This window comes from Centrocercus urophasianus, unplaced genomic scaffold (assembly GCF_019232065.1).
Source record: "Centrocercus urophasianus isolate 14NV4802_14NV808 unplaced genomic scaffold, USGS_Curo_1.0 seq_10, whole genome shotgun sequence".
Lineage (NCBI taxonomy): Eukaryota > Metazoa > Chordata > Aves > Galliformes > Phasianidae > Centrocercus > Centrocercus urophasianus.
The window spans coordinates 56,716,413-56,739,208 of record NW_024884142.1 but is presented as its reverse complement, the minus strand read 5'-3'; the positions used below and the strand labels follow the sequence as shown (position 1 = coordinate 56,739,208).

The following is a 22,796-nucleotide window of genomic DNA, read 5'->3' as shown; positions in this document are numbered from 1 at the left end:
GTTATGAGTGTAATTATCAGGAATATAAATACGTCTCTTTCAGTGTCATTGTTGTTACTGTATTTATGACGATAAACGGCATTTTACTCTGGTAACCGTGTGTTAAAACTTTATGTTCTCTGCCTTTGGCTTATTCTGGTTGTGTGGGAGGGCACATATAAAGGAGATTAGGTAACTATTTAATACAATAATAAGTGATACATTGAAAGCTTTGTAATGGGCATGGCAGGAGTCAAACAGTGTTAATGAGAATATCAGCATGCCTGCTGCAGTGAATGAAGATTACGTGAGCAGCATCTTGGTGCTGGATGTTCCTGATCTCTTTTGCTCCTGGAGGTATGGTGGGTGTGCAGAGAAAAATAAAGTCTAATTTCTTCACTGTTTACATAAAAATGAGCCTAGGGCACAAGAGTTTACTTACACTGCAATCAAGCATGGCTCATGGGTTTTAAAGAAGAAAGGAGAAACACCTTTTGCCATTTCTTTACAAGTTCTGTCATATGATTCTATGGTTCTCCCAGCTCTGGCACCAGGCCAACCCTGCTGTGCAGAGCTGGCTCTCTTCTCTTGTGATGGGGGGAAAGTGGACTGGAGAGTACTGACCGTGATGGTGCGTTGCACCTCCCTGTTGATGGAGTGCATGTTTGTGAAGTGAGTGTATATCCGCGGCTGGAGGTTCAGTGAAAACACACATTAGGGTTGATTGCCTTTCACTGCACTTCAGGAAAAGGCATTTTAGGTTTTTAAGGTGTTCTGCTTGCCAGAATAATATCCTGCTACTCATAATGTATGTCTTATGCTACACATAATATATGATAGTGGAATATCACTGCTGTAGAATTTGTGGGGTTTACAGAGTTGTGGAGATCTCAGGCATTGCATTCTACCTCTCTTAACCATATCTGTACAAGTTCTGAAATGCATCCATCACTTCAGGATTTTGTACTCGCGGTCTCACAGCAGGAGCTTTCTGAGCATTCCAACTTGTGTAAAAAAAAAAAACCCTTTCAGACTGAAAGTTTTTTATATCATCTTAAGGTTGGAAACAAATTGAAAGTACTTAGGTTCTAATTCTGGATTGAAGCTCATTATGTTCCTTTTTACCACCACTTTTAGATTCGACTTGTTAGCAGTATCACCATGTAAATATAAACTGAGTCTTCATTAATACCAAGTAGTTGATTATTCTTGTGGGTTTTCAATGATTGGCTAGCTTAGAACAGTAACTCTTCCACTTAAGCCAAAATGTGTATTTTGTGAGGATGAAAATAAGAAAAAAAAAAAAACCGTTTTAAACAAAAGAGTAATTATATCCATATGTAACATGCATCATAACTTGCAGGCTCTGACTTCCACTCCATTATCTGTCATATTCCCACCTCAGAATTCATAAATAACCACTGTATAACCACTGGAAAAGGGTGGAGACACTGCACACTGCATGTTGGTTCTAACTTCTGTCTTCAGGTTTCCAACTTCAAGATGACCACGTTTACATTTCAAGAACTCTGTGCTTTGGAATGTTTTGTGCCGATTATGTCTCGTTTTATATAAGAATTAGGGACAACAAATTTCCACATGCATGAGCTGGAGACTGCAGTCCGTTTTCCAAGGTTGTAAACAGTACCTGGGATGTGTTGGTGCTGCCAGGTGGATTTGTGTTGTTACAAATGAAGCAGCAGCACTAGTTCGGTTCAAAAGCAGGTGGCTTTCTCTTCCCCCTCTGGATGCATATCCTTATGTCTGTTTTCATTTCATTGGAGAAAAAGGACTGAGTAAAGGAAGTTTTCCTGCTGGCAGAGTGTGTTGGAAATCTCCAGACGTGGCAAATTCTTTGGACGTTTTTGTTTGTTTTTACATACCATACTGCTCTAAAGTTTCTCTGAGGTTGTGTTTTTGTTGTAGGAGAAAATGGCAGTTCTTGGTATCTCTTCTTAGTTATCCAAATTTCTCTTGCTGTTTCAGCTTGTAGTATTCCTATGCTGGTTTCTGTGCAGTGTGTGAATAAAAGTTGAAAGATGCATATTTTTCACTATATTTTGTTCCCTGGTGTTTTACTCTGTTCAGTCTTTTAAGAGTGAAGAGATCTGTTTATTTCTTGCTTCATCAGTGGAGGCTGCTCAGCTTAAAAATTCTGCTCTCCTCTTTAATTACTGCTACCTGAATGTTTTGCAGTGAGGCATGAAATACAGTCTAATCCTCTGTCATCCTGCTCCCCTGTGGTGGCATGGTCTGTTGCTTAAGGAATTGAAGGGAAATTGGGGTATGTCACCTCTGTGAGGTACATTGTTTCTTGCTCAACACACATCCCACAGTGTATTGTTTAGGTTTTGTGTCTGGAAGTGAGCATGTATATATGTGCAGACGGGTAACATGAAGCCCAGGCTTTGCATGATATCTGTCTAAACTCAGGAAGTCAACCGAGAACATAAGGTCAAGGACCTAATCAGAATATTGGCGCGGTGATGAAGAATTACTTCATTCCACATATGGTGTGTGTTCATGCAGAGAAGAGAATGGCAAAGGATGCTTCTGCAGATCCTTGTTGCAGACTCAACCCTGATGAGTCTCATTGGGTTTGTTCAGATTAGAGGTCGAGTTTGTAATTACCAAAGTTGAAAAAAAAGAAAGAGGTGTGAGTCCTGAATGTTGCTTTTCCTCTCTGGCAGACTGCTACGTTCCTCAGATAGTCTCTGCCAAGCTAATTGTGGTTTTTAATCCTCATCTCAAATGTACTTCGAATACAAAAGATTCTACAAATTCTTTTTTTTTTTTTTTTTTCATCTGCCAAGTCTAATTACAACTATGGCATAGGGGGAATATATTACATCTCTGGCCCTCCTTCCTCTCTTGGGTAGAACTGTTGCTGTGTAGGGCTCCTATTTGGAGCAGTTAAAATAAAATATATATATATATATTAAAAAAAAAAAAAAAAAAAAGCAGTGACTCTCTCTATTCCTGACTTCCACCTCACGTAGGAAAATGCATTTAGTACAGTGTGCAAATGGGTGATGTCACGCAGCAAATGTGCAGTGGTTCTGTTTCCAGAGCTGTCTTTGTTTGGCTGGAGAAGTGGAGAAAGGATCCCAGCTGAGAAGAGTAGCTGGTAACCACTAGGAAGAGGGATTTGGGAAGCTCGTGCGGAAGGAAGAGTTGCAGCCTCCGTGAGAGGAAATGAGCAGAACATGTGCTGAGACTTAGGAAGGGAAAGGTCAGCATGCAGGCTGCCCTGAGGAGGCCTGGGCCTGATGGTGGGCCGCAGAGTGTCACTGAAATGACAGGGCTTGCTTCATTCCTAAGGGGGGTATCAGAAGGCAAAGCCCCTTGTGCGTCTTGTTGGTTACGTCTTGTTCTGATTTTGCTTGAGGACAGACATAAAGTGGGTTAAGCTGTTAATGAGCACGTGAATCATGCAAGGTAATGCCAGGGCAGGAATTACCTGCAGGTGTTTTGAGTGGATAAGTTGGAGCAGAGGGCTGGCTAGCGAGAAGGGGCTGAGGCTGAGAGGGAGCTGCTGGATACAGCCGATGCCCTCATTGCCTGTTAATATGTAACTCATTCCCAACCAGCCCTGATATGTAGTCATGCCTCTAAAGCTTGGAAGAGAGATCTCAACAGATGTGATTCTCCTTTCTCTTTTGAGAGATGTCCCTTCGAGTCCTAATTCTTCATGCGTGAAGTAGCTTATTACTATCTGTCCTCTGGTTTGGGCTGATAATGGTGCATGCTTTGAAAAGTGGCGTAATATGTAATGCCTTCATTTTGCCTTGAGAGCTCCCTCCTGTTCTTGTGGCTTTTCAGATTGGCCCAGGTACGTAGCTTGTCCTGCCACACTTGCTGGGTTTGTGGCTTGGTGTTCCCTGTGACAACAGGCTGTACTTTCATCTCAGAAGCAGAATCTGAGGGAACTTATCCACTGGAAGCTTTCTTCTCATCATACAATCTCTTTTGCAGTTAGGTGAGATGTTTTTCTTCTGCATGGCACCTTTCCTGACAAATGGTCAGTTTGCGGGACATTCTCCTTTTGATGTTCAGGTTGATGTGTTGTTGTTTAAGTGCCAACTTAGTTTACTCTCCAGGTCCAAGTGTCTTTATCTACAGTTGCAGCCTTTTGACTTGTGGTTCAGGGCCTTGGGTTGGTCACAACAAACTACTGGGTTTGGTAGAGACTTGTGATTTCTCACATACTTAATTGACAGTGGGATTCTGAGAGCTTCTGCTTTTGAGGTTCTCTTTCACCATGTGGGGATTTTCACAGAGATGCACCCCCATCTGAAACAAAATATGATGTGCAACAGTTGAGTAATGCATTCAGTGACCAGTGGAAGCATAAGTATTATCAGAGGGAGACATTACTGGATAGACAGCTCCATGGGATTAAGCATCTTCTTGAAGCAAGTACGTGGCTTAGTCCTTGCTGAGGCGCTCCTTAAAGTAGTAAATTGCATGTTGCTCCTTCAAAGAAACATGTGTTTGAAACACTTGAGAGATGGGGCAACCACACAATTTTTCAAGCCTGGGCTCTGTAGGAATTGCACTGTAGGTAGGTAGAAATATTTCTCTTTTATTTGAGTAAGAGGCCTCTTTAGCTTAATTAGGAAGTACTTTGGCAATGATGAAGCAATATAGGCACACAGGAATGCAAAATGCACGTCTCTGTGCACAGCTGAAGGAAAATGTGCAAATAAAATGCCAGATTCCAGAGCAGAAAGGATTATACACTGACAAGAGAGAGAATTCTTACTGCTAGGTTGATGTCCCTAATTGATATAAACAGGAAGCCCTGTGCAGTCTGTGGTAGTTAAAAGATACGCATCTAAATAATATTTAAATAGATTCTTGCATTTTTAAGACCCACTGGAGTATAATTGTATTCAACTTAATTAAATGAACCAAATACCCCTGATAGCTGTGCATTACTGCTCCTAAATAAAGCACTCTCCAAAGAGACTTCATGATGCTTAGTTAAAATGATAAAGCCTTAGCCCAGCACCATGAAGTGTTGCATGAGCAGTTTTATGTTTAGTTCAGCTCTGTGCTACCTGCGGCAGTTAAGAATAAGCATTGGTAGTGCTGTATTGGAGTCAGAACCTGGCAATTCACTGAAGTGCTTCAATACAGAGTCAGTTTTTCTGTTTTTACTGTGTTTATGGGTATTATTTTATTAAGCTAAAAGCAGGAAGATGCGCTAAGAACAGCCCACGCAGTAAGTAAATGAGATCAGTGGTGAAGTTAACCGTGTTGCTGTCTGGTTTCTGCTTCTGGCTCCCTGTGTAAATGCAGGCTGGCTATTTAAGCATGCTTGTTATTGCCACTGCTCCTCATAAATAACGTCTGTCATTATGTCTGCCTCACACACAAGTTGGGATAAGCCCTCTCCTTCAGGACCAAAATATCTCCAAGAATAATATCCCTTGTGTCATGATTGTTTCCCTACCCCTCCCCTCCTCCCCCCCCCCCCAAAAAAAAAAAAAAAAAAATGTACCTACGTGAGAAAGTTCTAAAAGTAGAAGGAAGCTCCAAGTCTTCAGGAATGTATTGTTTGCCAGGCTCCGTGCTTGTAGCCCCTTGATGTTGTGCTTGTGGCCATGGTGGGGTGCAGAATATGTGTAGTTGGTGAGGCTTCATCCTTGTGTTTAGTTCCCCTCCTCACAGGTCGCTGTGCCCTGTGTGTATGTGACTTTCCAGGGTTTTGGGGGTTTGTTAGGGTTCTCTTTGCCTCACTGCACTTCACCACAGCCTCTTTGCAGCCCTGTCCGGACACATGGGACTGGCTGACAGGGGCCAGATGTGGGCACAGTGAGGTTGTCCTTGGGAGGCTGCTGCAGAGGCAGCGGGGCTGGGCAGTCTCCCCTGGTAGCATGAGCTGGGCTGGCACAGGTTGCAGGAAACCGTTTCTTCTGCTGTTAAGATTACTTGGGGAAAAATGGAGTTATGCCATATTCAATTATGGTTGTTTCCTTTTCTGGTAAAACACTGCCTGTCAGGAAGCAGTAGGAGTGAAGGAGAGGTTAATCTCCAAGCACGCAGAAGATTTGAATACATCTTCCAGACTGCTAGCTGCTGAATTTCCAGCAGGAAAGATCACAAGAGTAGAAGAGTAGCAGAGTTTCAGAGAAAGCAGGCAGCCTTGTTTTCCAGGGCCCACAGCTTCCTTGCCCTCTGCACTGGTGGTCTGTGTCCCTGGATACGCAGCACCTTGTGTCGTGGGGCATAGTGGCCGTGACAGACTCCCACATCTGCTCAGTGCGTACCCACAGCCATCACCATGGTGTCTCCTTGGGCTACGGATGCTGCGGTCCTTCAGGAGAGCCAAGCTGGAGAGTTGTGCTGAACATGAAGCCTGGTACCCAAAAAGGGGGAAAACAGACCTTAGAAAAGAGAAATGGAGAACAAACAGTGTTGTACTGAGGAAGCCAGGAAAAGGGGTGGGGAGGAAGAAGGATAAGAAATTTCTTTCAGTGAACTTTCCTTTTTCTGAGCAACTTATTTCCTGGTGAAAAGGATAGCAAAGTTTAAGGGAGAGATATTCTTACTGCTGTGGTGCTGGGATAGACATACAAGTAGAGAGACACAAACATCAGAGGTGGTATTTTTCACTCTCGCTTTATTATTATTTTTTTTAATAGAGCACCTAGCACAGTAATAATAATTCTTCCATAAAGAATTTAAAGACTGAGAGAACTTCTTAGCACTAGAAAAACAAATTTATGCTTTGTTTGGGAGAAACCAATGAGGGACCATCAAGTTGGATAAAGAATTATTTTACTTTTTTTTTTTTTTTCCCCCTTGAGTAATGTGGTGACAATTACCTGTACGCCTATTGTATGCATCCCTAATATGAACCTGCATATATTTCATCTCGTGCAAAAATTTCTTTGAGCTTGAGCAGTAAATAAGTAAGCAGTGTGGTGCTGTGGGTGTTTTTGCTGCTATATGTTGATGCAATAAGTTTTACGAATCCAAAGTTTTGTGCTTTCATTGCTGTTTATGATGTTGATACATGCTCATCTCAAGATCAAAAGGATTAGGTTGGAATGAAATCCTGTAAAGTAAACAGATCAGTGTACTTACCAGTAGATGGTATTAATACTCTGGATGTCTTTCCTGCATGGAGGTTGACTTACAGACAAATAAAGCTGCAGAAACAGCTGAAAAATTATTGCCTACTCCTTAAACAAGATTGTCTTGGCATGCTCCTAAGAGTCTGTTCACAGTTAAGCCCCTATTTTATAGTAGTTTCTGACTTCCCCTCTCCCCCCCATAATTGAAATAGGAAACAAACTCAGAATTTCGTACAGCAGAATCACTGTTCAATAAGATTGCAGAGCTTCCTGGTTCATTGAGTTGCTTTAGTGTATTTCATTGTTTTACTGTATTTCACCACTACATCCAGCTCAGAGGGAGTCACCCTGTGTGAACACTGGTATAAAGAAGAAATTTTTGTTTTGACTACACTTGGATATAAATTTGACCGAGGTTTATTTTCTCTGAGTTTACCATACAGTTTAGCCCCTTGCCAGATACTCTAAGCCTGTGAGCTCAAACTTACTGGCTTTTTAACTCAGTTGTCCAGAGATGCAGTCGTCTACTCTGGTTGCTTTGTCTTTAAATATCCAACTTATTGTTTCTTCCTTGCATATTTTGCAAGTTCTTAGGGTTCTTTTTCAGGTTACTGCTTTAATGAGTTGTTCACAACTCAGTTGCATAGAACCCAACCTGCCACAGAATTGTTTTGTTGTGTTTTTTTGTTTGTTTGTTTGTTTGTCATGTTGTGCTACGACTGGATAGAAAAGGTAGAATTTTAATGAGACCTTATACACTATTACAGTAGATTGGTCCAGCTCACTGAGGTGAGGACTTATCCCATCACCTTACGTAAGATATTTGTTTTTTTGTATATCCATTTCATTAGACTTTAGCCTACTCAAACCTGAAACCACCCCCTAGTGTGCTGAAGTTCCTGATGCTGAAACAAGTTCATCTCCATCTCTGTAATGATGCTTTAATAACATCTAGTTCATTCTTAATTCTTGTCACTCTTCTGTATATCATTTGTTTCTGTTCCCAGGTGCCATGGCAGTTGATGTATACAGAGGGATGCATTTCCATTCAATGTGGGAAAAAGATTTGGCAAATGCAGTGTGTGAAAGGAGGAGGCAGTGATAAACAGGGACACAAATTAGTGATAGATGATGTCAGGTGTAGCTCTTGCATGGCTTGAGGAGTTGTTCATTTATGCTGCTTTACAAGCTGGCAGCAATTACCTGTGCCTGACTGATGGCCAGTTGGGTGAGTAGGGATAGCCTAGCAGTTATTACTGTAAACTAAGAGTTCTGATCTGTTTTTTGATGAGCCTATTGCAGATCACCTTGAGGAGAGGAGGGTGGAGGGTAATATACAGTTATTAGGGAAGCTGGACTTTAAGGATGCTTTGAATAAACTTTTTATTCAAAAAATCTGCATATAATCTTGTCTGTCAGATAACAAGCATCTGAAAGAGCTGGTTCTGCTTCTGATAAATATCCACTTTATAAGTATGTTGGAATGTACATTTGCATAGATAAAACTTTTTCCTTTAGCATATATTTATATATATATATTTATTTATTTATGAATTTTTGTTTTAAATTGTTTTTTTTTTTTTGCATAGAAAACTTCCTTGGTTGCATGCCAGAGAGAGAAACACTGATTTTAATTTACCATGGGGAGGAAAAGTAGATCACGTTTGTAATGCTTTTAAGAGGTGCTTTGTTACACCTGGAGATTTCAGGACTTCACAGTGAAAAGTGAGGGGAAAAAGATGGTGGTGTGGTTGGTGAAGGAAGTGTTTGATTTGCAACAGTTTTGAAAAGAGGAAGAGTTTCTCTTGCTTTAATGATATGATAAGGTATCGTATATAATGGAAAAAGGTTGCACGGCTGTGTGATAAAGTTTCTGGGTGTAGAGAGATGGTACTCTGAATTTAGTGGGCTATATCAATTATTTCAAGTAAGTTATACAAAATCTTTTCTGTCAGACCGCACCATTGTGCCTTCTATTTATTGTAAAGAATCTCAAATTGTTTAAAATATGCTGCTGAGAGAGTGACAGTGTTATTAGATCTATTTTTATAACCATCTGTAAAGCCGTATAACTTAGTGATTCAGTGCTCGGATGCCTTAAAAATTAACAGAAAGCCTTCCATTGAATCAGTGTGATCTGTGTGTTTTCTTTGTTCTCTCAACATCCAGCTAGAGAGGTCAAGGGAACCATGACAACCCTTCAACTCATCTAAAATAGCTGTTCTCAATATAAAAATGTCATGACTCCTACACTGAGTATTTTATGCCTTCCCCTGAATATCAAGATGAGTGTGAGGCTCCCTGGCCTCCCTCCTCTCTCTCACTCACATTTCTGACCCCATTGACTGTCAAGATTGACTTTGAACTTGCCATTTTATGCATGGCGGAATTGTTTCTTCTCCTGAATGGAAAATTGTCCTTTTTGAGCCCTAGGAAGAGACAGAGACATTTTTGTAGCAGCTTATTGGATATATTTTTAGCAGCAGCTGTTTTGAAGCTAAGCCAGAATGCAAAAAGTTGACCATATTCCTGGCAGAAATACATTGCTAGCAAAGGACAGGTAAGAGAATCAGAAATTAATACTGTACACAATTATCGTGAAGCTCTGCAGGTTTTCCTGTGGATGACTGCCCTCTTCATTTGAGTCTGCATTACTGTAATGTATACAAGTGCTACCCAGAGAGGCGTGTGGAGATGTAACTGCTGTATTTTGGAAAGATGTGTTCCTGATACAAGTCTGCCTTCTTACAAAGAACTGTGGAAGAATGTGAAATACAGTCTCTTTTAGATGAGAGGCCTAAATTCATGTGTTCATACAATTTGTAGTGCAGAAGGTGCTGTCACAGTTTTATCTCTAGCTTTGTGTCCACGATGGGGATGGCAGTTCCACAGGGGCAGGGGAGCGAAAGGAAAAAAAGCAAACAATGTCAGTGATCTGAGGAGGAAAATAAACTTAGTTTTGTAATTGCAATAGCCACATCATGGTTGGTTAGGGCAGTATACACAAGGTTCTCTGAGCCCACATTGGGAAAAAGTGTTAAATGGGCTGGTGCATTGTTCAGAGTTGTCTGATGGAAACCTGAGCCTCCCTTGCTGTCCAGGTAGGCTAGTTCTGCTTACCTCTGAAAATCTTTTTGAATGTGTGAAGTCTTGTTTGTGCATAAGAAAAGCACTGCTTTCAACATGTTCCCTTTCCACAGATGTTCCCATTTCACAACCTTTTTTTGGTCCATTTTCCTTCTCTCCAGCCCAAACAAGCCTGTTTGCTCTGGACCACATTCTGGCTTACATTTCTGTACTGCTTACAGCTATCCAAACCAAAGGTAGTATTTAAACTTGTGATCATGTTCCACATATTTTTGGTAGGTGTCCCTGTTAAGATTGAAGTGCCAGAAATAAGCTGCTCATGTTTACAGCCATTCTCCACACAGTAGTCCTGTGTCTCAAGTATGGAAATGGATTTTTCACATCTTGGGCTGAGAAGATCAAAAGCATGCCTTTGTCAGGACATGATTGCAGAGCATTGCAAAAGACCATCTTCACTTTGGCTGTGTCCTTTCCGTATACACTGATCAGTAGTCAAATTTTCCTGCCGGTTTCTGAGCTGTTCCTAACCTTCCAAAATTATTCCTGTGCTGTGGCCATAGCTGGAGTGGGTACAGTGGTTGTAACTTGTGTGGCTGCTTTGTGTGCTATCGTCTGTATTGCCAGTATGCAGCTGGAGACCCCTCTGTCTGACCTGACAGGCTCATAGCATTCACATTTATTTTACAAGTTAGGGATTCTCACAGTTGCATGAATTCCACCCCCTGGCTTCGAGAATGAGTGCATTTGTCTAATAACCAAGACCTGGCATCTGTAGCTACTAGAATAGGGGGATGGGCTGGACTGTGCAGCTTTGTAATATTCTGAATCTGAGGTAGTGAAGTACAAACTGTCATCAGTGGTTTTTGGTTTGGTTGGTTTTTGTTGGTTTGTTTGTCTTCTTCTAAAACTCTTATTCTGCATGGAAATTGGAGCAGAGAGAACATATGCTGTGCTATGCCTAGGATTTAGGTGCATACCCAGGTTCACAAAACATTTGTTACTAGCAAAGGCAGTTATTCCTCCTGTCCTGGCAGTTTTTGTTATACCGTTGTCATTATTCAAATATGAATGTATTTTTATTTAATTTTACTGCCAGCAAAGCTTGCTGACAAAACATTTTTCTTTTTACACTTCTAGTTGTCAAACACAAAGGATTCTGCCAGTGTATTAAGCTAACTGATGTGCAGTGACCGGTAAATCTTAGCTTCATAATAAGTGTGTCAGATCATTCCAGCTCCTCTTTGTAGTCACTCCATTAACATGAATCTCGATGGATTCCTCTGGTATTCACATGCATATCAGAACTAATTCTCTGGGCATTCCAGGGTAATTCATCTTCTACCCTCTGTTTTATGATGCCAAAAAATGTTGTATGCATACATTATAAGATGGAAATTTATGAGCGTTGTTTGACTACCAAAACTAGAAATCTGAGGTAACTTCAGTTTTCATTAAAACGTTTTATTAAGTAGTAATTTTAGGTTTGCCCCTTCAGAACTAGTGGGTCGTTTCACTTTTCTGAGTGTCAGATTATTTCTGAAAATGTCTCAAGAAGTAGCAGAGTTTCAGGAGAAACATGTTGTTGCTTCTTACAAATACAAGTATTTTAGGAATGGTATTTGTAATGAATATTTCTGTTGCTTACAATATTTTGCTCCAGAGAAAATCAGTAGGATTACATATCTTGAACGCTGCAGTTTGTGTGGCAATAAACACAACTGGTGCACAGCAGTTTTCGTGGCAGGGCTTTTAATAACTGTTAAATATGTAGTAAAAGAAAAAGAGCTGCCATGAAGTCTTGTTTTTTCAAATATTACTGACCTAAAGCACTGAAGAGCACACAGTGGGTGCTGTATTACCGATACATCAGTAAGAATGTATTTGAAAGCTGTGCCATTCTCCATTAGGATCCACATAAGCTAATTCAAATATAGGACTGCCCCTGTGTCAAAGTGGGACTTAGTGGCACATAACTGAAGGCTTACTTTTAAGTTACACTGGCTTGTTAGTTTTGGTATCAAATAGCTGTATGCTATTTTCATAGCTGTGAAACTGAAGTGTTGATTCAAGTCTGTTTTTGTATTGGAACCAAGCCCACACTGTCGGTTTATGCATAAGGAAGAAAGGAAATAAGCAAACAACTGAGTTTTAATTGTTATTTCTATTATTTTAAAAATCCTCTAGGTTTTGGCTTGCAAAGGAAACTGAAAATTAACATCAGCTTTCATTCTTTATGCATCAGGGTAACATCTCTTTAAAGTATTGTTAGTTATGAATGGTTTTATTGTTCTGTTTTATAAATTAGGGAGTTTTTAGAATGTTTTAGACAATTCTTATGACTATCTTTGCCACCTTTGCCTTGCAAGGGAGATTAATGAGTTCTTAAAGTTCTGTATGTGGGCATTTTGTACTCAGTTCACTCGGAAACAGACTTGGAACACAAAGCCCACTGGCAATGTCCATGAGGGAGTTTGGAGCTGCTTGGAGAAGCGTTCAATTCAAGGCATTGACAAGCAAGAATCTAGGAGTTCAGAAATCATCTTCTGATTACTTGTATCTCCAGTCTGACATCACCAGGTTTCTCACGTAGGTCCTCTCAGCTATCATCAGTGCAGGAGGAAAAGGAAGAAAAATGAAACTTTATTTTTTTTTAGCTTTGCATATTTTTAGCAGTACTTAATAGAATAGAAGTGGGCTGTGGAGGTAATCATATGTATTTAAGACACTGTGAGAAAATTTGAGGTAATGTAAATCAGATATATGATTGTACAGTTGTGGCATTGTTTCCATGTGTGTGACATGAACAGATGCTGCTGGGTATGAAATACTTGCTGTCTTTGCCTTCAGTTGACTTGTGGATCTGTTTTTCTTTCAGACAAGAGCAGTGCTCTTGGGATAATCCTCCATGTAAACTCAGAAATGGTCTTTGCTACAGAGAAAAAAATAGATGAATCAATATCTTCCACTACAACCTTCTGGAAAGTTGAGATGTAAATACGAATGTTTACATTTGTGGCATCATATTTTCATAGGATCATAGAATCGTGTGGGTTGAAAAGGACCACAACGATCATCTAGTTTCAATCCCCCTGCTATGTGCAGGATCAGCAGTCACCAGACCAGGCTGCCAGAGCCACATCCAGGCTGACCTTGAATGCCTCCAGGGATGGGGCATCCACAGCCTCCTTGGGCAGCCTGTTCCAGTGCGTCACCACCCTCTGAATGAGAAACTTCCTCCTAATATCTAACCTAAACCTCCTCTGTCTTAGTTTAAAACCATTCCCCCTTGCCCTCATAAACCCTCCTCCTGCTTATATGCTCCTTTCACGTATTGGAAGGTCACAATGAGGTCTCTCTGGGATCTTCTCTTTTCCAAGCAATTCATGGCCTATCATCTGTTCGGTATGTTAAGTTTTCTTTCACATGGGACTTGTCTTCTTTGGAGTGTTGCCATGAGTTGTGTTTGGAGCTCAGCCCCTCACTTGAATCCTGTGCCTTGATTGAAGTGCTGTCAGTTTCTCCAGGCTTTGTGGCACTGATGGCCTTTGTCACTTCTCTGTTGGCTGCTCTTTACCATCACATGCTCAGTTGCAGTGGCACAGCCCTTCGTCTGCAGAGTTTAATTGGAGAGCTGTCACCAAGCTCATTTTCCTCTAGAGACAGTCACAAGCCTTTAGATCCTTTACAGAAAGCTCCACGAGCCCCACCCCAAAATATGTGAAAAGGGAATATTTGCAAAGATTTGCTTGATCCTTTGTGCATTGCAGTCTGCTGTCTTACCCAATCTTAACTCCACTTGCAATAGAGCTGACTTAGCTATACAGAAGCTCACCTGATACATTCGGATTTGAAGTACATTACTCAATTTCAGAGTCATTACAGTAACTTTTTAAAGTAGCAACTGCTGTGTTGTATAATCTTTAACTACACTCATATATTCCCCAGTAAATTTACTACATGAAATTTAAAGGTGTCCAGAGTTCAGGAAGGAAAAAGACTGACAAAGTCCCAGTGTGCTGGGATGGAATGAAATCAGGTTTCATGTCATCTCTTTGAAACTCATGCAGGTTTTTGTATTGCCTGCAGCAGTGAACAATTGAAGATTATGTTTGTGGGCTACTTTTTCTGCTTGGTGCTTGTTATTCCCCATGGCACAGTGGAGCTGCTTATCCTTACAGAGCATGCAGACCTTGTGGAAGACACCCTGCTGCATAGCACCAGTACCTGTGTGCTCAGCCAGGGCTATTGAGGCCACTGGCAGAGTGTCCACTGGCTTGGGTAGGTTTGGGAGTCCTTTTCTTACCCAGTCTGCTGGGCAGTGACAGCCTGGGAGGAATTATCTGGAGAAGATGTGTGGTTGCTGCCCACTGCTCCCAAGGCAAGATAGGCTGCGGAGTCTCTCTCAAGGATGCCAGTGTTTTGTTCCCAGTGGCATGGAAAGCTATCTGTTTGAAATTGTGTAAAGTCCAAAGGTCTCAGAAGTGGGATCTTCTTGTGCTAAGGAACTCAATCTTGCAACAGTTGAGATTCCCATGTGAGATCATTAGCAGGTTGAGAGATAGGAAATACAGTAAAAAATGAGTAAGTATATATAGAGAAGTGTGTATGTGTGTATTTATTGTAGTTATTTTGCTTCTGCTGCTCCAGCAAGTGATACACAAGTTGTTTTCAATCTGTGCCATACACACTAGTTTGAAGGAACCGCAGATCCTTCTGCGGAACCGTTCTGGGAAGTGTTCAATACCTACTGGGCGAGTGGAAATGTGCTTTAAAAAAAGTAGGAAGTATGTTTTGCAAGTCAGGTTTAGTAGGCATCAGCATTGATTGAAGAAGGGAGTGTTTTGTTCCAATTACCTGGAACTGATACTTTGTTAGAGCAGACCTGCCTCTTCTGCACAGTCGTAACACAGAAAACAGGACTGTTTCTTTTCAGATGGCAATGTCTTGTGTAAGATGTGGTTTCTGTTGAAGAGATTTCCTCCTAGCTCATGTTAACCCTGCAGTGCATCTTAGGTATGCTATTAGCATAATTATTTTCAAATGTTTTCTTAATTGCTTAGCTTTTTCTTAATATTAAAGATGGTTTTATGTTTGTGTTGCATCTGTTTACTGATAATAACAGTGAAACAAAGCTGCAGAGTATCAGAATATATACACAAAGTATAGGTTGTTATCTTTTGAAGAATGTAAACAGTAACATACGCCTTTTTGAGGAATGTGTACAATAACATATGCTCTTACGTAAGTTAGACAACAAGAGGAACAGAAGTACTCCATTCCTTGTTTTGGGCTTAGTTAACTGTATGCTTATTTTACCAAAAATTGTTAGTCAACCCTGCCCCCTCTGGCATATATGCCTGAAGTTTACTAAGATTTCTAATGCCACTTATAAAATCCAGCCTTTTTTTTCCTCCCTTTATTTATCCATCATTTAAAAAGATGGAATTAATAGGTGACTACAGTTAGGTTCCTGGCTATTGCCCTTTTGTTAATGGGGTGGTTATCTTGCAGAGCAGAGGTTTGGGACTGAGCGAAGTCTGTTTCTGCCTCCAGAGCGTTTTAAAAGACCAGTTGGCAGAGTGTCTCTGTGAGTGGTGTAAACTCTCCTGTTCAAGTCATTTGGCTGGAACTGTTTGCAGTCTGGCTGACTGCTTATAAGCAAGAAGTTTTAGTGTTTGAAATTGCTGTTAATGATTGACAAGGAAAGCAGGGCTACTCCCAGTAAATAAGGTTGGTGGAACATATGTAATGACTGGCAATGAAGTGAGCAGGCAGCTGGTTGGAGAACCAGATGGAATATGGCTGTCTGTGGGTGGGAGCGCACCGAAGCAGATTGTGCCCAGGGATAGTGCTGTGCACTGCTGTCCCTGCTGTTCTGACTGTGCAGGAATTAGCAGGGACCCATGTGCTCCCGAGGGGCTGCTGTGACACCACGACTCATTGAAAGGATGACCTGTGAGCTGTGTGCCGCCCGTACTGCAGGGGTTGTGCTGTCACATTTAAACCTGATTTTTAAGTTGATTAATCTCTCATTTTTTCCCTTTGTCTCCACCGCAGGATGGGTCGCTGGGAAACATTGATGACCTTGCACAGCAGTATGCAGACTACTACAACACCTGCTTCACGGATGTGTGTGAGAGGATGGAAGAGCTGCGCAAACGGAGGGTTTCCCAAGACCTTGATGTGGTATGTAGAGAGCTTGGGACTTTATTAACAATGGTTGCCGTTTGTGACCTAAAAGAATCACCAGTATTTCAGTTTGATGATTTGAAAGTTACTTTCCCATCCAGGGAAAGAACTATATGTGATTGCACTTGCACACACAAATGCTTCAGCAACCTCAATTTAACACTTGGAAATTAACTGCTTTTTTTATACTTTTTTTTTTTTTTTTTTTTTTTTCTTCTCTGGGCATTCTGTTCCACTTCTTCGCTGTCTTCATAATGAACCTTTTTTCCCTCCGATATTCTGTTAAATACCCTCCCATGTCTTTTTATGCCTGTTGTCTCACATTGTTGTTCCATATGCCTCTGCGAAGAACTGGACTCCACCTTTCTGATAGCCTCTCCATAGCTACCAGTGGGCTACAGGTTGGTCTCCTCAAAGCTGTCTTTTTTTTTTTTTCTTCCAAGCTCAATCTCCCAGATCTCTTAGCATCTAATTGCAGGGCAAGGGTTCAAACACCTGAGAACAGTGACCCTGCTCTGAGATCATTCAATTACTTTGACAGTTCTTTGATTTCTTTCTGTCACACCTGAAGGTGGTGTTCCAAGCATGACCTGACAGCTGCCAAGTAAAAGTGAAGAATGTCTTCCATCTTCTGGCTGCACTGCTGTTTGTGCTGTTCTGCAAGACTCTCTGTCCAATTTCAGTGGAATAGTCTGTCCCAGACAGTCAGTCCCCAGTCAGTGTTGGTGTATGGACCTACTCCTCCTCAGGAGCAGGACACTGCAGTTGTCTGTATTGAGTTTCATGAGGTTCCTGTCAGGGCACTCTGCCCTTAAGTGTATTGACTGTAGCTCAAGGATGGCATCATCTACAACCTTGATGATGGTGCCATCTGTTTCCTCTTCAGGTTTTTAATGCAAAAGGCCCCACGTTAGACCCTGCCGTGTTCTGTTTATAACTGGCCTTCAGTTACAGCGTGATCTCCATTACGTTACCCTTAAAGCCTAACCTGCTGTTTTTTATCCATGCAGTGGCAGAGATTCTCTGGGGAGTCCCACTTTCTCTGAAACTAATCTTTTATTGGGACATCTCCATAGCTCATTTTTGTTAGCTTTATGAAGAACCTTTTTGTGTCACAAAAACATGGTTCTCGCTTTTTGATAATTTCCATTTCCGTAATGTTCTGTTACATTTGTAAATGATTATCACTGCATAGGATGTATGTGCATGTCTGTATTGTGCATGTGTGTTACTGATAATTGTGCTTCTTCCATCTTAAACCTTTTCATTAGTTTTCGTGATGTTCATGAAAATCTTCTGTAACAGAGAGAAAAGAGATTTTAGGTCTGTTTGGTCTTCTGTGTTAAGTTTATGCTTCCCAACTGTATGGTACATTTCACTTACAGTTTTGTAGATATTTTCTAGAAAAACTTGCCTGATTCTAAGCATGTTACTGAAGGAATTCGCTATACCATACCTGGTTTTTCTGTGTTGGTAATTTTTACATATCACGTGCAGAAACTCAGAGCTGAATTTTCTAGTTATTGCAGAGCCTGTAAATTGTGAACCTGATTATGTAGTTGTTCCTAGTAGTTTTGCTTTGAAACAGTGCAGTGTTTCTGTTATGAAATGATTTTTATAAGGAATAGCTTTGTATGCTGTCATTTAGTGCAGTACTTCTTACTTGAACATCTCAAGTTGTAAATCTCATATCCTATCTTGTTTGTTTGGGAAAATATGGTATGATTAGTATCTCTAGTGATGCATAGTGCTGCAGCAGAGCCAGCCTTGCATCTGATCAAACTTCTGCAGTTCTTCTATGGGATCAAATCCTTCAAGAGGAATATGGGAACTGAAGATGCATAATTGTGTTTTCTGCCTTTATTTCCCCAGATCCTGATAGATTCCCTGATCCAGGGAACATTTTCCTCCCATTCTCTAGCAGCTGTATCTGATGATGTGGTTTACTTTGAGGATACTTTCTGTCTTCTTGGGATTCTAATTTGACAGCTGAGGGGCTACCAGAACTCATACTGACTACAGTTATACAAACTGGCTACAGGGTCAGTGCAGAGAGTCAGCTCAGCCCCACTCCAGTTGGATAGATTATTCTTTTTTTTTAAATAGGAGGAAGGAAATCAAGTGTCTTTTACAAATCTATTCTTACCAAGAAGATCCAACTGTTAAACAAAAGATGATTGCAGGAAATCCCTTTGTAGATGGACCCTTCTGTGTGTAGCAGTTGGCAGCAGAGAATTGTGGTTCGTGTGCAAGCCTTCACATACCTGGTATGTTAGGTAGCTGTTGCCAGCCATGAAGCTCCCTCTCCTGACACTTGGGCTCTTGGAAGAAAGCTCCTGTCCTGTAATGAGGCATGTGAGTAATGAGGCATTCTTTGTGGCAGGAAAGGATTCCCTTCCATTTGGACAGATGGGCCTAATTTGGCCGCCTTCTCTTCCAAAACTGCTGAAGCCAGTCTGGGGAAAGCCATCTGAGCTTAATTAACTCACATCAAAGGTGCAGAGCTTCATGCTGGTTTAAATAGATGCAAGCTAACCCAAGACAGACCAGTGAGTGATTCACTAGCACATTCTGTTCAAGAGAAAGTATGGTCAGAGAAAACGGCTCTTGGAAAAGACATTCTGCAGACTCCTCTTTAGTGGCTCCCATATTCAGCTTGCACACTGTAGTAGACCAGTGATGACTTTTGAGCTTTTAATTTTCAGTTGCAATATCTTCTCTCAGACTTAAATTAGTGCTCAGTTTTTTCTACATCCATCACCAGCATAATCCGGACATCAGATAGCCATTGTGCTGGTAACAGATGATATCATAGATATTAGCTCACTTCAACAACAGCATCCAAACAGCACTGACTGCAGCTGAAGCTTGCTGTCACCAATAGGTAGTCGGATGTGACTCAGTAGGTACAGTGGGAGTAGGGGATGGACGTGTTGGCTGGCATGTATTTTCACTGTGATAGAATATTATGCCTACTTATAATCTGCTTTAGAGTGAGGGACTGGTTTAAACAGAAGAGCTGCTGAAGATGGCTCATTTATTGTGGTATCTTTTCTCTCTGTGCAGCTTGAGGAAAGATAGTGTATTTGTAGGGGTTTGGAGTTGTGAATAAAGTTGGGAGAAATACCAGGTTCACACAGCTTATCCCAGTAGCAAATATATTTTGCTGTTAGAAAATGCAGTTAGAAAATGCACTGATATTATTGGTCTGCTATTCACTGCCTTCATCGCAGGGATGAGGAGGGACCATGCCTAGCTCTGTAGCCTCTTCTCTGCAGTGAGGACATGCCAGAGCCTTTTTCACCCGCTAGTGGTCTTCTCCTTCTCTTTATCCAAGTGCTAGTGCAAAGAAAAGCTGATGCACATGCAGTACTAGTGCTGATTGCCAGGGTTCTGCCAGAGTGAAGGCTTCTGAATTGTGAGAAGGTGTGCCATAGAGTAAGCCTAAGCCTTGCACTGAGGTGAGGAACCAGGGAACAGGAGTCTCTGTTCACAGCTCTCAGTGCTGCAGATGCTCTGTGTAAAAAAATTATGTAGGTATTGGTACACACCTTTAGATTTTAAAGCGGGGTAAGTGATAAACGCTGGAGACCACAGTTAGGTTTGCTGAATTCTCCAGGAATGAAGAGAAGTGGATCACCAAGGGGCTGAACGTGGTGCAAAAGTGCCCAGTGAGGCTGCATCCGAAGGAGCAGAGCAGTAACAAAGAAGTTCCTGAGCTGGCAGCATCTTACCAGGGACAGGCATTCAGTACTGGCTCACCCAGAGTGCCCTTTGTAGCTTGTTCTCTGAAAGGACAGAAATATGAAATATGAACTGCTTATTGCTGCTTCTGTGTACTTTGAAAACAATTTTAGCTGTTTGAGAGTAAGTGTTGATATCTTCATTGTGTATTGTATTTTCTAATCAGCTCTCCAACCTTCCTATCAGACCATGGCCATTTCTGTCTGGATATCCTGCTCTCGTGTTGAATTAAAAAAGAAAAATCACTTGGTGAAATTGTTTGGGAGAGCAGCATATCATTCCATATAACAGTAGCTGCAGATGGAGCTAAACACAGATTATTTTTCCAAATGGCAGTGCAGTCAGGGATTGTTAGTTGCCCCTAACCACAATAGGTGCTTTTTGCACTCTGGAATTTTGCCTCTGTTTTTGTAATGGAGAATGTGCTTGGGTTTGGATGTAAATGTTTGTGAACAGCATGGGAGTTGCCCACATTTCCTAGCATTTGGCCTATTCCTGTGCACCATGTGTTTTTTTGGCTGCGGTCAGAGTAGATAGAGCAAATTTTCAGGGCCGTAATGGATGTATCCCTGGTAATATTCAGCTGGACATCTGCTAAAATGCAGTTATGGCCAGAAAAGTGACTCCATGAGGATGACACCTTGTTACTACTCATCTCTGCTTCCTTTGTATCTTTGGGATCATATCTGCTTGGGTCGCTGTCAAAACCAGGTTTGCCCTGCCCGTCAGCAGGGCAGGACGTATTGATGTAGCTGTGAAAGAGCAAACTGCATTCTGTTGTCTCATCCATCACTGACAGCGGCCAGCTAACTGCTGCTGCCAAGGCCTGCACTGTCGCTGGTGATCCCGAAGTCAAAGAGCAGCCCTAGGCTTCCTGATGGATTCTGACAGCTATGGCTGTGGCACTGGGGAGTTGCACTTATCTTTTGACTTGTAAATTACATAAATTCGAAACGAATGTCGTTGTGAAGTGACAAGACACACAGTTTACCTCTTTTTTTTTTTTTTTTTTTTCTCCTTTGCATAAATTTGGTTCATTGCCTTGCACAGAAAGGGAAATGTTCAGAATCTTTCTCTGTCTACATAGTGTTAAGGTACAGTATCTGTAACTGAGAAATAGCCTTTGGTAAGCTATAAAACCTGGCTTTACAAACCTGCGTATATGCTGATGCACAATCAGGAAATAGAAATGAGCATAAAACCAATGTACAATTCCTGCCTTGCTGCCCACACATGTGTGTAGCCCTCATGCTTTGCTGCACTTGATTTTTGGAAGGTGCTCATCAGCCAGTTGTTTGATGACAAATAGGGTTGACAGTGTAGATGATATCATCGTATAAATGTCTAGCATGGCAGAGTAGAGGGACAGCAGCACAAACAGATTAATTAGTAGTTAGAGTGACAGAGTAATTAATCTTCAGGCTTTTTAGAGGCGATGTTGCTTGATACTATGTTGCTGGTTGGCGGTATGGCAAGACCACTGGAGAAACTCAGCCAACCTTCACTGAAGCAGACTAAAGTACCCAGTGCTGTTGCAATCATTGATTGATGTGCATTTAAGAAATCTCTGTGGGAGCTGGCCAGTTAAGTTGGAGTTAATGAATATCTTTGTGAAATCTGCCTGTGCCTGCACTAGAACTGGCTCTTACCACTTCCTCTATTCTTTGTGCCTTACATACGTTAAAATCTCCAAGACTGAAATAGTCTGTTTATTCCCTGCCATGAAATTATCAGCTGTGCTTCGCAAATGCAGTGTTGTGTGCTTTTACCTTTGTGCTAAGAGGACACCTCTATCTTGCTGGAGCAGAATCCCGCTGTTTTGTTTTGTCTTGCTGGCTGCATGACGCCCTCCAAAATATAAACAACATCTGAGTTGGATTAGAAAGGTAACTACAGCACAAAAAGAGAACTGGAGAGCACACAGATAAGACTTCCTAAATTTTGGAGAGTTTCCAGACCTTATCAGTTAGATACATGAAAGAAAAAGTAGTAGTAAAAGATGTGTGCTTCTAAGCATTTTTTCCTCCAGTATAGGTTGAAATAGGACTTCTTTTTTCTTAAATATGAGGTGCATAAAGAAGGTTTACATTTGTAGGAAATACATACTAGAGATTTACTGTGTTTGCAGTCTCAGTCTCAATATTTTAGAGTTTATCTATATAAGTTAAATGTATCATATTTTTTTCATTGTAAACGGAACTTTTCAAAGGTAGACACAGTGGAAATTCTGGAACAGACAGGCTGTTTTTAGTGTCTCATGTATCACACATCAGGACAGCAAAGGCATTTAAATGCAGAGTTGGCATTAAGCATGAAAATAAAGCGAGGCTTGTTCCATACACAGCAAAGTGAATGCAGTTCTCAGCAGTCTGTTGTCTACTTAGTACTCTCAAACTTAGTTAAAAAAAAAAAAAAAAAAAAAGTCTCTGGTATGTAAGCTAATGATCTCCTGCAGTCCCACCACTGCTTCTGTTGGAAGCCCTTTTATGAATAATCTCTTAGCAAAATCTGTCTGTCCATAGCCAAAGTGTAGAGGCTGGAGACCCAGCAGATTGTGCAGTTACGGTGCTTTCAGTCACCTTTATCTTCAGTGCATGCAGAGGACCCTTGCCTTTTGGAGCAGGATCTTCAGCACTTTTGATCTTCCGAATGTTTGTATTTTTTGCAATGTCAGTGCAAGTGTCAATGTTGAGCAGTTTGTCAAAGTTATTC

The 22,796-nt window shown here is 41.2% G+C and overlaps 1 protein-coding gene across 4 annotated transcripts in view; it reads left to right on the top strand.

The window, feature by feature from the left end:
- LOC122172003 (SAM and SH3 domain-containing protein 1-like) overlaps positions 1 to 22,796 on the top strand; it is a 520,342-nt gene that overhangs the window by 404,797 nt on the left and 92,749 nt on the right. For 3 of the 4 annotated variants that reach the window (XM_042839973.1, XM_042839964.1, XM_042839981.1), the window contains exon 2: positions 16,209 to 16,337. In XM_042839973.1, coding sequence (XP_042695907.1) covers positions 16,209 to 16,337 — 129 coding nt within the window. Of the gene's footprint in view, positions 1 to 15,922; positions 16,107 to 16,208; positions 16,338 to 22,796 lie in introns of those variants that run through there. The other variant, XM_042839991.1, reaches the window with a different exon arrangement.